This window comes from Lonchura striata, chromosome 6 (genome assembly GCF_046129695.1).
Source record: "Lonchura striata isolate bLonStr1 chromosome 6, bLonStr1.mat, whole genome shotgun sequence".
Taxonomy (NCBI): Eukaryota; Metazoa; Chordata; class Aves; order Passeriformes; family Estrildidae; genus Lonchura; species Lonchura striata.
This window is the reverse complement of record NC_134608.1, coordinates 53,824,225-53,838,993: the sequence shown is the minus strand read 5'-3', so window position 1 is coordinate 53,838,993 and position 14,769 is coordinate 53,824,225. Positions and strand designations below refer to the sequence as shown.

At 69.4% G+C, this 14,769-nt stretch overlaps 3 protein-coding genes across 3 annotated transcripts; 2 read left to right on the top strand and 1 right to left on the bottom strand.

The window, feature by feature from the left end:
* Nucleotides 1-274: 274 nt before the first annotated feature.
* Nucleotides 275-2,557, top strand: RAD9A (RAD9 checkpoint clamp component A). Its single transcript, XM_021556116.3, has 11 exons — nt 275-345; nt 424-494; nt 581-715; nt 803-917; nt 1,015-1,114; nt 1,235-1,344; nt 1,426-1,532; nt 1,604-1,668; nt 1,744-1,845; nt 1,925-2,144; nt 2,217-2,557. Exons 1-11 carry the CDS (start codon nt 312-314, stop codon nt 2,313-2,315), a joined length of 1,158 nt encoding a protein of 385 aa, XP_021411791.2. The 5' UTR covers nt 275-311; the 3' UTR covers nt 2,316-2,557.
* PPP1CA (protein phosphatase 1 catalytic subunit alpha) lies at nt 2,547-5,058 on the bottom strand. The gene is made up of 7 exons (XM_021556117.3): nt 4,978-5,058; nt 4,361-4,492; nt 4,046-4,276; nt 3,736-3,840; nt 3,425-3,648; nt 2,851-2,985; nt 2,547-2,728 (listed from the first exon to the last, which is right to left on the bottom strand). Exons 1-7 carry the CDS (start codon nt 5,030-5,032, stop codon nt 2,618-2,620), a joined length of 993 nt encoding a protein of 330 aa, XP_021411792.1. The 5' UTR covers nt 5,033-5,058; the 3' UTR covers nt 2,547-2,617.
* On the top strand, nt 5,031-13,656 carry CARNS1 (carnosine synthase 1). Its single transcript, XM_077784436.1, has 13 exons — nt 5,031-5,136; nt 6,329-6,775; nt 6,882-6,975; nt 7,136-7,229; nt 8,366-8,643; nt 8,796-9,058; nt 9,424-9,513; nt 9,779-10,266; nt 10,487-10,667; nt 11,217-11,302; nt 11,657-11,888; nt 11,981-12,252; nt 12,348-13,656. The coding sequence occupies exons 1-13, from the start codon at nt 5,031-5,033 to the stop codon at nt 13,572-13,574; spliced, it is 3,858 nt and encodes a 1,285-aa protein (XP_077640562.1). The 3' UTR covers nt 13,575-13,656.
* Nucleotides 13,657-14,769: the final 1,113 nt, after the last annotated feature.

Here is a 14,769-nt window from a genome sequence, read left to right as displayed (position 1 = left end):
CCAATGGGGAGGCGGCCTGAGAGGGAGGGCGCGGGAAGCCGGGAAGGCACGGGCGGGGCGCGGCGGGGAAGCGGCCGGAACCCCCGGGAAGGGACGAGGCAGCGGGCGCGGGGGCACCCTGCGGGGCCGCTGGGGAGGGACGGCACCGGCGGGGCCGGGGGAGAACAACAACCGCGGCGGGGGGGGGCGGCGAGGCCCGAGCAGAGCCCGCTGGGGGCGTGGCCTAGCAGCACGCTCCGCTGAGGGGCGTGGTCTGGGGCGGGGGCGGGGCCCCCACGTGCCCTCCCGGTGCCGGTCCCGGTGCCGGTGCCATGAAATGTGTCATCGCCGGCGGCAACGTCAAAGGTGAGCGGGGCCTGGGGCTCCGGGGAGCGCGGCCCGCTCGGGGAGCGCTGCCTCACCCCCACACCCTCTCCTTCCCAGTCCTCGGCCGCGCCGTGCACTCCCTGTCCCGCATCGGCGACGAGCTCTACCTGGAGCCCACCGAGAGTGGGGTATGCAGCACTGGGGGGGGCTGCGTGGGAGCTGGGGGCACCTGTGCCCGCCTCCCTCCGTGCCAACAGCGTGGCTGTGTCCCCAGCTGTCCTTCCGTGCTGTCAACTCCTCCCGTTCTGCCTTCGCCTCCTTCCTCTTTGCACCGCTCTTCTTCCAACTGTACGAGCCGGGCAGCGCCGGGCCCGACACCGAGCTCTTCCGATGCAAAGTCCACATGAAGGTGCGGTGCCCCGCCCGGAGCCCCCCGGAGCTCCTCGTTGTTCCAGGGGCCCCAGGCAGGTGACAGTCCCCGTACCCATCCTCACAGTCCTTCCTGGGCGTCTTCCGCTCGCTGCCCTCGCTGGAGAAGTCGGTGGGGAAATGCCTGATCCTGCTCAAGCCCCGTGCCAGCCGCCTGGTCCTGCAGCTCCACTGCAAGTACGGTGAGTATCGGCGGGGACGGGCCCGGGGGGTGACGCGGCACAGCGGGGACGTGCTGGCACCGCATCCTGCCCTGCTGAGCCGCCGTCCCCCCGCCAGGTGTCACCAAGACACACAACCTGGCCTTCCAGGAGTGCGAGCGGCTGCAGGCCGTGTTCGACACCCAGCGCTGCGCCAGCCGCCTCTGCGCCCCGGCACGGTGAGGGGACACCGCGGGGGTGGCACTGGGGCGGGCAGAGTGGCACGAGGGCGGATGGAAGGAAGGACTCCAGCCAACCCTGCAGGATTTGAGGTGCTCAGCCCCCTCCTGTGTCCCTAGGCTGCTGGCAGAGGCTGTGGTCCACTTTCCCCCGACGCTGGCTGAGGTGACACTGGGGACTGGCCCTGGTGGCAAAATCAGCCTGCGGAACTACGTGGAGGATGAGGCAGGTGAGTCCTGCAGGGTAAGGGGCCTCCCTCCCCACCTCGAGGTGCCCTCCAGCCCCCCACCCACCCCGATCCCCCCTCCAGAGCTGAGCAAGACGATGGTGACGGAGCTGTGGCTGGCTGAGGACGAGTTCCAGTCAGTGGCCGTGGCCCCGGGCTCCCACATCACCTTCTGCCTCAAGGAATTCCGTGTGAGTCCCCACCCGAGGCCCCCAGCCCTGTGTCACCCCCAGGCCTCCCTCACCCTCCTCTTTGTCCCCAGGGGCTGCTCAGCTTTGCCGAGGCCTCCAACCTTCCCCTCACCATCCACTTTGACGAGCCCGGCAGGTAGGAGCGGTCACCACATCCCCACCCTGTGCCAGCCCTGTCCCTGGCACCCCCTCAGCCCCTCTGTGTCCCCAGGCCGGTGATCTTCACCCTGGATGACACTGTCCTGGAGGTTCACCTGGTGCTGGCCACCCTCTCTGACACAGAAAGCAGCTCCCAGTCCCCTTCCACCAACGGGTAAGTCCTGGAGGAGCCCTCCAGCGGCCACAGGCAGGGGACAGAGTGAACATTCCCGATCCTGCTCTGTCCCCACCAGCGTGTCCCACCTGCCCGCCCCATCAGATGACTTTGCCGATGACCTGGAGTCCTACATGGCTGCCATGGAAACCAGCGAGGGGTGCTCTGAGGGGCCCCCCAGCCCCACCTTCTCCCTGCACATCCCCCGGCCAGCCAAGAGCAAACCTGAGGAGGAGGAGGAGGAGGAGGAGGAGGAGGAGGAGGAAGGAGCTGTGCCAGGGACCCCCCCGCACAAAAGGGTGAGGGATGGGTGTGCCTGGGGGCAGGGGGTGGGCAGAGCCTCCTCCTGAACCCTCCATTTTTCTCCACAGTTTCGCTCCCTGTTTTTTGGCTCGGTGATGACACCAGGGAGGCCTGGCCCGGCCACCACCCAGGAGGTGCTGGCGGAGGACAGCGATGGAGAAAGCTGAGCCCCGAGTCACTGCCAGCCCCAGCCTCCATCCAACCACCAGGACAGGCACCCCCCAGTGACCCATTACAAGTTTATTCCTCAAAAAAGCCTCCTGCCCCCCCCCTCTGCTGCCACCCCAGGGCTGGGCTCTGGGCTCCCCCCTCGCCCCAGCTCTACCTGCCCTGGGCCTGGATTTGCTTTGGTGGAGCGTGGCGGGAGGGGGGCAGGATCCTACAAATAAAAAAACGAGTCGAAAGAAAAGCGACCTGATGCTTGGGCGGGGGGCTGCGGGGCGTGGGCAGCACAGGGGCGGCTCCCAGCTCATTTCTTGGCTTTGGCAGAGTTTCGGGGAGGGGTGACGGGCCGTCCGGCGGGGTTCAGCCCGCTGAACTGCCCGTATTTGCCTTTGTTCTTGTCGGCCGGCTTCAAAATCTGCGGGGGAAGGGGGAAAGAAATCAGTGAGCTCCCACCCCGGCTCTCCACTGCCCTGGAGGGCAGAACTCCCTGCAGCCCTCCCGGCAGGAACTGGGGGTGTTTCCCCTCCCTGGGCTCACCTGGAAAGAGCACATGAGGGTCTCATCCACGCTCATCATGGCGCCGGCGTTGTCGAACTCGCCGCAGTAGTTGGGGGCCGAGAAGAGGGTGACGAGCTGGCGCTTGGCGAAGAACTCGTAGCCATCCTCCACCACCTGGGGGGGGGCACGGGGTTGGCAAAAATCCACCCCCCATGGCCACTATCCCAGTATTCCCAGTCCCCCAGGCTGAAATCCAGCCCTCTCTAGCAAGGTGAATGCTCCCTTCCCCGCAGCAAACAGCCAGCACTGGGACAAACACCCACTGCCCCAGGGCAAATATCCATCTCCAGAGCGATTATCCAGCCTCTGGGAGGAACAGCCACATCCCAGGGTGACTATTCATCCCCCCTGGGCAAATAGTTTGACATCAGAGCAAACACCCAAATGCTGAGGCAAATACCCAAATCCCAGGACAAACACCCCCAGAATTCCAACCCACACACTCCTGGGGTGCACACTGCCCTTGAAGGGGAAACACTCGGGGTAGAACCACCTGACACCCACTGGAGACCCAAACCCCCATGTCCCCAGTGTCTGGGGGTCCCGGTGGTACCTGGTGCGCCCGGCAGATGAGATCCAGGTCATGCTTGTGCAGGAATTTGGCCACCACCTCGGCCCCGAAAGTGAAGGAGACCCCACGGTCGTTCTCCCCCCAGCCCTGCACGTCCTTGTCGGGGTCGGACCAGAGCAGGTCACAGAGCAGCCCCTGATCCGGGACATCCGTGGGCCGCATGATCCGCCGGATCTGCTCCATCGACTGCAGGTCTGGGGACAGCCCTGCGGGAAAGGGGCACCCCAGAGCTCAGCAAGGAGACCCCAACCCTCCTCCAGCCCTCCCAAGCCCCTGGGAAGGGCCATTCCCACCTCCGTGGCAGCAGAAGATCTTCTCATCCACGATGGCAGCAATGGGCAAACAATTGAAGCAGTCGGTGAAGGTCTTCCAGAGCTTGATGTTGTATCTTCGCTTGCCTGCGGGGCACAAAGGGGGCTTGGAGGTGACCCAGGGGACAGCCTGGGGGTGGGCAGGAGGACACCGAGGAAGGGCAGGAAGACATGGTGGGGAGGGAAGGAGGTCACAGGTGGGGTCAGTGTGGGACAGCACTGGGATGACACCGGGAAAGGGGGAGCCCAGGGATGGCAGTGGGGTTTTGGGGGGCACAGCCCGGGCACTCACACTCATCATAGAAGCCATAGATGCGGTTGATGCTGGCACACTCGTGGTTGCCCCGCAGCAGGAAGAAGTTCTCGGGGTACTTGATTTTATAGGCAAGCAGCAGGCAGATGGTCTCCAGGGACTGCTTGCCCCGGTCCACGTAGTCGCCCAAAAATAGGTAATTGCTCTCAGGGGGGAAGCCCCCGTACTCAAAGAGCCTCAGGAGGTCGTAGTACTGCCCGTGGATGTCACCTGGAGGGGGGACACAGGCTGTGAGTGGCACCCTGCAGCCCCCCGCACCAGCCCAGTGCTGCCCAGCAGCCGTGCAGGCCTCACCGCAGATCTTGAGGGGTGCCTCCAGCTCCAGCAGGATGGGCTGGCTCAGGAAGATCTCCCGGGATTTGAGGCACAGCCCGCGGATCTCGTTCTCTGTCAGCTGCACGTTTTTCCCCGGCCGCGATCCTTGGACTGCTCCCAGCACAGAGAACAGGATCAGGGATCTCCAAGGGCTCGGGGACACCTACAGCACCCCGGGAACCCCTTCTCCAGCTGCCCCAGCCCTCCCTGCCCGTATCCCCCACGCCCTGCAGGCTCAGCTCCAGCCCCCAGACCCTTCGGGGCCCCCCAGTGCCCCTCCGCGGGGCACAGACCCTTTGGGAACCCCCCATTTCCCCCAGCCCCCTCCCGCGGGGCACAAACCCATTCGGTATCCCGCCTCATATCCCCCACATCCCCCGGACTCATCTCCGGCTGCCCAGGCCCCATGGGAACCCCCCAAAACCTTTCCCAGCCCTGACCCCCCCCCGAACCACCGCGGCCTAACCCGCCCCCGCCAGGCCCGGGCCGGGGACTCCCCCCGCGGCGTTGGGACGCGGCCCGAGCCGGCCGCGAGAGGTTCCGGGAGCGGAGGGAGGGCGTCCCGGCGCTCGGGGGGGCGGCGGGGGCCCGCTCACCCTCCAGGAGGCGGCTGATGATGGAGTCGAGGTTGAGCTTCTCGGTGTCCGCCATGGCCGCCCGCGCGCCGCCCCGCCTCGCGCGCCCGCCCGCAGCGGCCCCGCCGCGCGCCCGCCCCCTGCCGGCCCGGAGGAGTCGCTGCAGCCCGGCCGGCCCCGGTGCCCCGGGGGAAACGGGGACGGCGCGGCGGGGACACGGGCAGCAGCGAGCCGCGGGACACCGGCAACAGCGAGCCGCGGGGACACCGGCAGCAGCGAGCCGCGGGACACCGGCAGCAGCGAGCCGCGGGACACCGGCAGCAGCGAGCCGCGGCGGGGGCGCAGGGGCACGGGGACACGCTCCGCAGGGGGACATTCCGAGCAGGGAAAACGTGACACCCCGGGCAGAGGGACACCCCTGGCAGAGGGACATGTCCTGGGAAAGGGGACACCGCGGCAACGGGATATTCCCGGGCAAGGGGGACACCGCGGGCAGAGAGCCTTCGCTGGAAAGGAGAACGTGCCGGGCTGAAGGACTTCCCTGGAGCGGAGGACGTCCTGGGAAAGGGGACATCCTGGGAAAGGCGACATCCTGCGTTGTTCTCTACAACCCGGGCAGGCGGACACGCCGGGCAAGGGATAGAGCTCGGGCAAGGGGACACGGGGGACATGGACTCGTATCCTGGCCTGGGGGCACAGGGATAGGGAGGGAGTGGGAGGGGAACAGCCTCAGGATAGACAGAGGTTCCCGGGACTGCGAGGGACAGGAGGGGACACAGAGGGAACCGAGGATCTGTATCCCGGTCCTGGGCGCGCAGGGACAGCCTGGGGACCCGGGAGGACACGAGGGGACAGGATGCTTGGTAGAGCCCAGGGATATCCCCACCCGGGGACTCTGGGGACACCGTCGGGAGCAGCACCGGGCGGTTGCCGGGAGATTGTCGCCACGCTGAGGTCCCCGGGGACACCCCGAAGGGCGTGTCCCCACCGGGGACACGGGGGAGGGTGACACATTTGTGCCACCGCTCGTGGACGGTGGCAGTGGCAGGGATGGGGTCATGGCTGTCCCTTGTCCACACTGGCTGTGCCATGCCTTGCCACGCCGTGCCATTCCCTGGGTGCCATTCCCAGGGTGCCACGCCGTGCCACGCCATGCCATTCCCCGCGTCCCATTCCATGTCGTGCGGGGAGGTCGCGAATAGCTCCCGGGACCTGCCCTGACATTTCTGCTTCGCGGTGTCAGTTTTACACCCGGCCCCGGGTGACCCCGGGCTGGCCCCGTCCCTGCCTCCGGACGCTTGTCCCCTACCCCCGTCCCTATCCCCGTCCCTTGTCCCACTCCCTACCCGAGTCCCTTGTCCCCGTCTCCCAGCGGTGGCACCCCGGTTCCGCCACCCTCACCTCCGCTGCCCCCTTTGTTCTGCCACCCCCTTCGGTGTCCCGGTCCCCCCGGTGCCCCCGGTCCCGCCCCGCCCCGCCCCGCCCGAGCAGGACACGGCACCGCCGCCACCGCCGGGACCGGAGCGGGCAGAGCCGCTGCTGGGGCTGCGACAGCACCGGGACCGACACCGGGAAACCCCACCAGACCCCGACACCGCCGGGACCGGAGCGAGCAGAGCCGCTCCACTGCCGGGTGCGACAACACCAGGACAGACCGGCACCGACAGACACCGGCACCGGCACCGGTGGGTGCTGAAGGCAGCGGGGGTGATCTGGGTGGGCTTGGGGGTGCCGGTGCCGGGGGGCGGGAGCAGCGGGATGGGGGTCGGGGTGCGTGTGCACACCTGCGACACGGTGCCGGTGACAGCGCAGGTGACAGGTGGGTGATGATGTTCACGACACGGTGAGGGTGACAGGGTGCAGGTGACGGTGCGGTGACATGGTGCGGGTTATGGGGTCTGGGTGGCAGTGCGGGTGACAGGTAGGTGATATGAGTGACAAGTGGCGGGTGACAGATGCAGGTGACAAGGTGCCGGCGATGGTGCGGTGTCGCCGTGTGGGTGACGAGGTGTGTGACAGGTGCGGGTGACAAGACCCTGGTGGTGGTGCAGGTGACGGTGCGTGGTGGGTTGTGTGTGACAGGGCGCACGTGACAGTTCAGGTGACAATGAGGGTGGCAGGGTGCAGGGGGTGGCGCGGGTGGCAGGCAGCGGGTGACAGCGCGTGCAGGACTCTGCAGCACGGCAGCCGCGCTGGTGGCCCCGTGCCTGCCGGTGGCCGTGACGGTGACAGTGACAGTGACGCCGCGGGCAGCTGGAACTAAGCCGGGGGACGTGCGTGCTGGCAGCTCCGCCACGCTGGGGACAGGGGGACAGGGCGGGGGGGAGGACGAGGGGCGTGCCCAGCCAGGGGACGCGGGACAGGGGGACAGGAGAGCCCGGCCAGGCTGATCCTCCCCCCGGCTCCCGCTGAGGCAGCTCGCTACTGACGGGGACAGGGACACGGACAGGGGTGCCAGCGCCTGGCGCGAGGTGGCAGAGGGGACAATGAGGCTCTGTGTCGCCTAATCCGGGGCACGGGGCCGGGGGTTGGCACCCCGGGGTGGCGCGGGGGGGTTTAAAGGCCAGACCGGCCGGCGTCCCCTGTGCCAGGCGTCCCCGAGCCCTCGTCCCCTGCGAGCTCTCAGGCCACGGCTCCCACCCCAAGGTACCGGGCGACACAGCTGTCCCAGCTTGGGGACAGCAGCAGCACCTCCCAGCTGGGGATGGAGGGGGACAGCGCGGTCCCGCGGCTGGGGGGGCGCGGACCTTGAGGGACCCCCGTGACTGGGTTTTGGGGGGCCCTTGTGCCACGCCACCGAGCCGTGTGTCCCCTAACGCTGTCACCGGGTGCCAGGCTTGGGGATATCCTGGCTGCCAGCGGGCACCGCTCAGCTCCGTGCCTCAGTTTCCCTCTGTGCCCAGCTCTGCCGGGCACCTGCTGGGAGCGAAGGCACCAGGGGGGTGGGGACAACCGGTCCCTGGGTCTGCACCCCCAGGGCACCTTGGCACCCCCGGGATGGGGAGGTGCCCCCGGCTGTGCTGAGCTGGCACGGGATTACACTAAGCCGGAGGTGCCGGGGCCACCGGGGCTGGCACCGAGGGAACAACCTGAGGCCACCGTGACTGGCACCAAGGGGTCAATCTGGGGCCACCAGACCTGTCAAAGAGGGGACGAGCTGGGGCCACAGGGACTGGCACCGAGGGGTCAGTGCGGGGACACTGAGACTAGCGCTGAGGGGACAACATGAAGACAGCGGAGCTGGCACCGAGGTGTGCCCCAGGAAGGGTGCCAGGCTCTGGTGGGTGCTGCAGGACAGGTCTCTCCACGGGAGCTGGGCTTGGGGCTCCCAGCACCGGCCGGGGGCGGCCAGGGAGGGGTGGCAAGTCCCCAGGGAGCCGCGCTGACTCTGCCTGTCCTTCTCTTGCAGCCCCTCTGTCACCAGGATGGTGAGTGGCCCCCGGGTGGGGGGGTCCGGGCGGAGGTGGATGCCCCATCCCGGGATCCCGGCGGTGCCGGGCACTGGCGTGGGGCAGCGGGCAGCGCAGCGTGCTGTGCCCACCCGCCGCGTGACCCCGCGGGGACAAGGGGACGCTTTGTCCGGGAGCTGGCGGCCCCGGCGGCTGGCACTGCCCCGTTGTCCCCGAGGTGGTGGCGCCGTGCCCGGCGCCTGCAGCCCCCCAGCACCCCGACGCCCCCACCCCACGGGTGGGCAGCGGCGCCCGCTGTGTCCTGTGTCAGCCCCCCCGTGTACGCCCCGTGCCCACACGGGGTCTGTCCCCGTGCCAGCTCCGTGCCAGACCCGTGCCAGCCCCTTAACCCCACGCCAGCCCCATACCACCCCCTTACCCCCGTGCCAGCCCCGTGCCAGCCCTGTCCCTGCTCCCGCAGCTCTCGACGTCCCAGCCGAGCACGGAGCGGGTGCCCAGCCCGGAGGAGCAGGAGTGGGCAGGGCCCGAGGCGCTGTGCCCAGGCTGGCTGGAGGACGAAGCCCCCGATGGCGAAGTGCCCGGGGACAGTGGGGACCCCGACTGTGCCACCCACGCCTACGAGCGGCTCCAGAGCGCCCTGTGCCAGGAGGGGCTGCCCCCCACGCTGGACTGCTCCGCGGAGCCCCGCACGGGTTGGGGACACGGGGGGCACGGTGCCAGGCTGGGACACGGGGGTGGCAGGGACTGGGGTGGGGATGGGGGAATGGTGCCAGGCTGGGACACGGGGGTGGCAGGGACAGTGATGTGGGCTCGGTGCCAGGCTGGGACACGGGGCTGGCAGGGACAGCGATGTGGGCGCAGTGCCAGGTTGGGACACGGGGGTGGCAGGGACAGTGATGTGGGCGCAGTGCCAGGCTGGGATAATGGGGTGGCAGGGATAAGGGTGGCAATGGGGATATGGTGCCAGGCTAGGGACACGAGGAGTTTTGGGGTTCCCAGCCACACTGGGGTGCCAGGGTCCCGATCCCGGGGCTGTTAACCCTTCCCTTCCTGGCAGGATATGGCCCGCTGGACATGACCGTTTGCATCCTGGGCTCCCCCACCCCCTTCCTGCCTGTCCTGCTGGAGGGTGGCACCCGCTGCCCAGGTGGGTGTGGTCCTCTTGTCCTCACCCTACATGAGACACCCCTGAGCCAACAGCAGGGATCCCCACACCCGCCTGTGCTGCCTGACCAGAACTGTGAGGGAAACTGAGGCAGGGGAGGAGGGTGGCAGCAGCCCCCCGCGTCCCGTTAATCCCAGTACACACCAGTTCGGCAGCAAGTGCCTGCCCCCCTCCCCGCAGCACCACCCCCGTGGGGGGCAGTTTGGGGTGCGGGGTGCCCACCGCCCACCTCCCTGCCCTCCCGCAGGTGCTGTGGTGCTGTGTCTGTCCCCCACCTGGGCCAGCCGGGTGCCATCGGAGACGTCCCCAGGCGCCTGGTCCCTGCTGCTCTCCCGGGGCGTCTCCTTCAAGGTGGGGGGGCACAGCGCCCTGGAGACCTTCGTGCCCCCGCGCCGTGCCAACTACGTGACGGGCACCTTCGCGCCGGGGGACCCCGAGGGCGGCTGGGTGGGCGAGCTGGCCCGTGACCTCGACTGCCCCACGGGGGGCTCGGTCCCGCTCGCCCACCGGCTCGAGGACACGCTGGTCACCCGCTGGGTGCTGGCGGCTCGCGCCAAGCTGCCCGTGCCCCCCACCCTGGCCTTTGTCCTGGGGGCCAGGGGGGACCTGCCCGCCGAGCCCGCGGCCCCCGGGGTGAGGCTGGTGCGGCTGGAGGACCCCCAGGGCCAGCAGAGCCTGGTGCAGGAGGAGGTGGGCGCCTTCCTGGGGGGCACCGCCATGGAGCCCTACGGCCAGGTGGGCACGGGAGGCGTTGGTGGCACCGGGTGGGGGACATGGAGAGGCACGGGGGTGAATGTAGGTGGCGGGGTGGCTGTTAGGGGGGCGGCCGGGTGGCATTGGGGAGGGGGGATGCAGGCGGTGGGGTGGCACGGGGTGACACGGGGCTGCACTCAGGTGGCGGGCCGGCTGTAGGGGTGGCACCAGGTGGCACGGGGTGACACGGAGGTGCACGCAGGTGGTGGTGCGGCCGGCGGGGTGGCGGTGGCGGGGGACAGGCGCCCGCAGCACCCACAGGAAGGAGGAGGGGGCGGCGGTGGCGCAGGCGGTGGGTGCCCGGCTCCGGGGGCTGACGGAGGAGGACAGCGTCCTGCTGGAGGCCATGGTGCCCACCGCCCGCCTGCCCGTGCCCCCCCCACGTAAGGCCCCCGCCCTCGGGCACCCACCACCCTGGGAGGGGGGGGAAGAGTCCCCCGGGGTCCCACGGGTCCCCGCAGCTGTGCAGCCACGTGTCTGTCCCCCAGGGCGGGGGGGTGGGGGCCATCGGGGTACCCAAATTAATGGAGTCCTGCAGGGGGGCACGAGGGTCACCCCGGATGCCCACAGTCCCCTGGGTTAGGGTTGGGGGACAGTTTGCCACCTTGGACCCCTAGAGACCCATGAGGAGAGGTGGGGAAGGTCACCCTGGATCCCCATGGTCCCCTATGGTTGGGGGAATGTCATCCTGGACCCCCACGGTCCCTTGGGGATGAGCAGGGTGTTGGGGTGACCCCCTTTGACTCCTGACAGTCCCGTGGGGTTGGGAATGACAGCGGCCATGCTGTACCCCTCAATCCCTGGGGCTGGGCTTGGCCGGGGCCACCACGGTGCCACAGGGAGTCCCAAAAAGCCCCAGAGGAGGGGGAGGTCGGGCAGGGCCGTCCCGTCCCCGCGTGGCGGCCGTGCCTGCCCTGTCCCTTGCCCCCCAGGCAGCCCAGTCCCGCGGCTGCCCATGGCCCTGCGCATCTGCACCCTCGTCTGCAGGTCCTGGGGGGACCGGCCCCAGCTCTGCCAGGTACGGCGTGTCCCCACACCCCGGCGGCTCTGTGTGTCCCCAGCCTATGATGGCTGTCCCCATGTCCTGGTGGCCCTCTATGCCCCCGGGCTATGGTGGCAGTCCTGTGCCCAGACCGTGGTAATCTGTGTGCTATGTCCTGTGTGCCTGTCCATGTGCCCATGCCCTGGTGGCCCTGGGTGTCCCCAAGATTGGTGGCCATCCACATCCATGCCTTGACTCAATGCGTCACCCCACATCCCTGCGCCCTGGTGGCAGCTGCATCCCCATGCTATGGGTTGGCAGCCAACGCCCCCATACCCCGGTGGCAGCCGGTGTCCCCACACACGCGTGGGTGTCCCCGTGTCCCCACAGGTGGCCTGCGCCGTGGGACGCGCGGAGAGCCCGGTGCGTCACGGCGCGGCGCTGCCCCAGGGCCTGGACTCCAGCCTGCAGCAATGGGGGGTGGCGGCCCCCAGCCAGCGGCAGGGGCTGGCCACACGGCTGCGGGAGGCCACCGAGGCCGCCGCGGCCGCCCTGCTGGCCAGCGAGGCCGAGCTGAGCCCGCGGCAGCGCGGCGGCAGCCGTGCCCGCACCGACATCCTGGGTGAGCACGGCGCGGGTGACGCCGCCGGTGCCCGCGGTCACCCGCGGTGCCGAGCGCGGTGTCACCGTCACCATCCCCATCCCCATCCCCAGGCGTGGACTTCCTGCTGGCCTGCGTGGATGACGCGCTGGAGCTGGTGGCCCTGGCCAGCAACGGGCAGCGGTGCCTGGAGACCTGCGTGCTGGCCGAGGCCATGGGGCGCGGCGTGGGCGAGCCCCGCGGGGACCTGCCGCGGCTGCTGGCCGAGGCCATGCTGCACCGGGCGCAGTGCCACCTGGTCGAGGGCAAGGACATCCTGCTCATCGGGGCCGGGGGCGTCAGCAAGAGCTTCGTGTGGGAGGCGGCTCGCCACTACGGGCTGAGGGTGAGGGGCTCGGGCCGGCAGCGGGCTCGGGGTGGCGGGGGCCGGCACAGCCGCGGATCCGGGTGTCCCTCGGTGACGCCTCTCTGGGGCCGCAGATCCACCTGGTGGAGTCGGACCCGGAGCACTTCGCGGCGGAGCTGGTGCAGACCTTCCTGCCCTACGACAGCCGGGAGCACCGGCGGGACGAGGAGCACGCGGAGCGGGTGCTGGAGCTGCTGCGCTCCCGGGGGCTGCGGCCCCACGCCTGCCTCTCCTACTGGGACGACTGCGTGGTGCTGGCGGCCCTGGTGTGCCAGGGGCTGGGGCTCCGCGGCCCCGCGCCCGCCGCCGTGCGGGTGGCCAAGCAGAAGAGCCGCACGCACCGGCACCTGCAGCGCTGCCGCCGCGGCCGCCCGCCGCCCGCCGCCTTCTCCGTGCCCTGCCGCCGCCTGCGGAGCCACGGCGACGTGGAGCGGGCGGCGGGCGCCGTGCCCTTCCCCGCCGTGGCCAAGCTGGAGTTCGGCGCGGGCGGCGTGGGCGTGCGGCTGGTGGAGGACGCCGGGCAGTGCCACGCTCACGCCGCCCGGCTCTGGAGGGACCTGCGCGACGACGCGGACCACCCGGGCATCGGGCTGGGCTGGGGCAACGCCATGCTGCTCATGGAGTACGTGCCGGGCACCGAGCACGACGTGGACCTGGTGGTCTTCGAGGGGCGGCTGCTGGGCGCGTGGGTGTCGGACAACGGCCCCACGCGTGTCCCCGCCTTCCTGGAGACGGCGGCCTGCCTGCCCTCCTGCCTGCCCGCCGACCGGCAGGCGCAGCTGGTGCGGGCGGCGCTGGAATGCTGCCGGGCGTGCGGGCTGCGCGACGGCGTCTTCAACGTGGAGCTCAAGCTGGGGCCGGCGGGGCCGCGCCTGCTGGAGATCAACCCCCGCATGGGGGGCTTCTACCTGCGCGACTGGATCCGCGAGGTCTACGGCCCCGACCTGCTGCTGGCCGCCGTGCTGGTGGCGCTGGGCGTGCCGCCCGTGCTGCCCGCCCGCCCCGCGGCCCGCACGCACCTGGCCGGGGTGATGTGCCTGGGGTCGGAGCACGGCGAGACCCTGGCGGGCGGCGGGGGCATGGAGGCTCTGCGGGAGCTGCACGGCCGCGGGCTCGTCCGCCTCAACCGGCTCTTCGAGGAGCCCGAGGGGGCCGGGGAGTACGAGGAGCCGCTGCTGAGCGTGGCGTGCGCCGGGGCCACGCTGGCCGAGGCCTGCGAGCGCCTGCTGGGGCTCTGCCAGGGGCTGGGCATCGACTCCCCGCGATATCCCGTGGAGCATTTCTTGTCCCACTTCAAATAGCACCGGGCAGGCAGCGGGGAGAGCGGGGGAATGGGTGTCCCGGCGCACCGGGCACCCGCTCCCGCCGCCCCGCCGCCCCTCCCCGGCATCCCCCCGGCACCCTGTCCCGCTGTCCCCCCATCCCGTGGACTGGGACACCATGTCCTGGCACCCCCGTATCGCCCTGGATCCCAGCCACCTGCCCTGCCACCCCATTGCCTGGCATTCCCCTTTGTCCTGGCGGCCCATCCCTTGGCATCCCCTCACTCCCCTGGCAGCCCATCCCCTGGCATCCCCTTGCTCCCCTGGCAGCCTATCCCCTGGCATCCTGACATCCCATCCACTGGGATCCTCCTATTAACCTGGCACTCCATCCCCTGGCACCCCCCGACTCTCCTGATGCCCCATTCCCTTGCATCCTGAAACCCCATCTCCTGGCACCCCCCCCCCCCCCACTACTCTGACACCCCAATCCCCGGCATCACCCATGTCCTGGCACCACATTCCCTGCCATCCCCTTCCATCCTGGCACTTCATCCTTCCATCAGACTGACACCCCTCACCTGCCTCCCCCTCTTTCAGTCCAGGCACCCCCATCCCCTGGCACTCCTCCATTACTCCAGCACCCCCTCCCCCTGCCCTAGCACCACATTCCCTGTCCCCACTGCCCTGTCCCTACAGTCTCTATCCCCTGTCCCTGAAGCTGGGGACACACAGGGGGACACTGACACCCGCTGATCCCGTGCCATCCCCAGGGTGGGGCAGCCAGGACCCCCGGAGGCACCCAGGCCTCCCCATGAGAGCAGCAGGTGGAGCGTGAGGTGTGTTGGCACCTGCTGGCATGGGGAGACCCTACAATAACAAACCATTATGGGGAGACCCCGTAATGGCAAAGAATTACTGGAACGTCCCATAATAACAAAGAAACGTGGGGAGACCCCGCAATAACTCACCAGCAAGGGGAGACCCCACAGTAACAGACTGAGGTGGGGAGACCCCACAATGACACTCTCAAAGGAAAGACCTCACAATAACAAACTGGCATGGGGAGACCCTACAATAACTGACCTACAATGGGAGACCCTACAAAAATAGAGGGATACCCAGGAACTCCCTGGAGCAGCTCAGAAAACCCTCTGGGAAGACTTGTGTGACATGATATAGGGTTGTCACTGGGGAGGCCCTACAGTTACACCAGTGACTCTACACTAACACC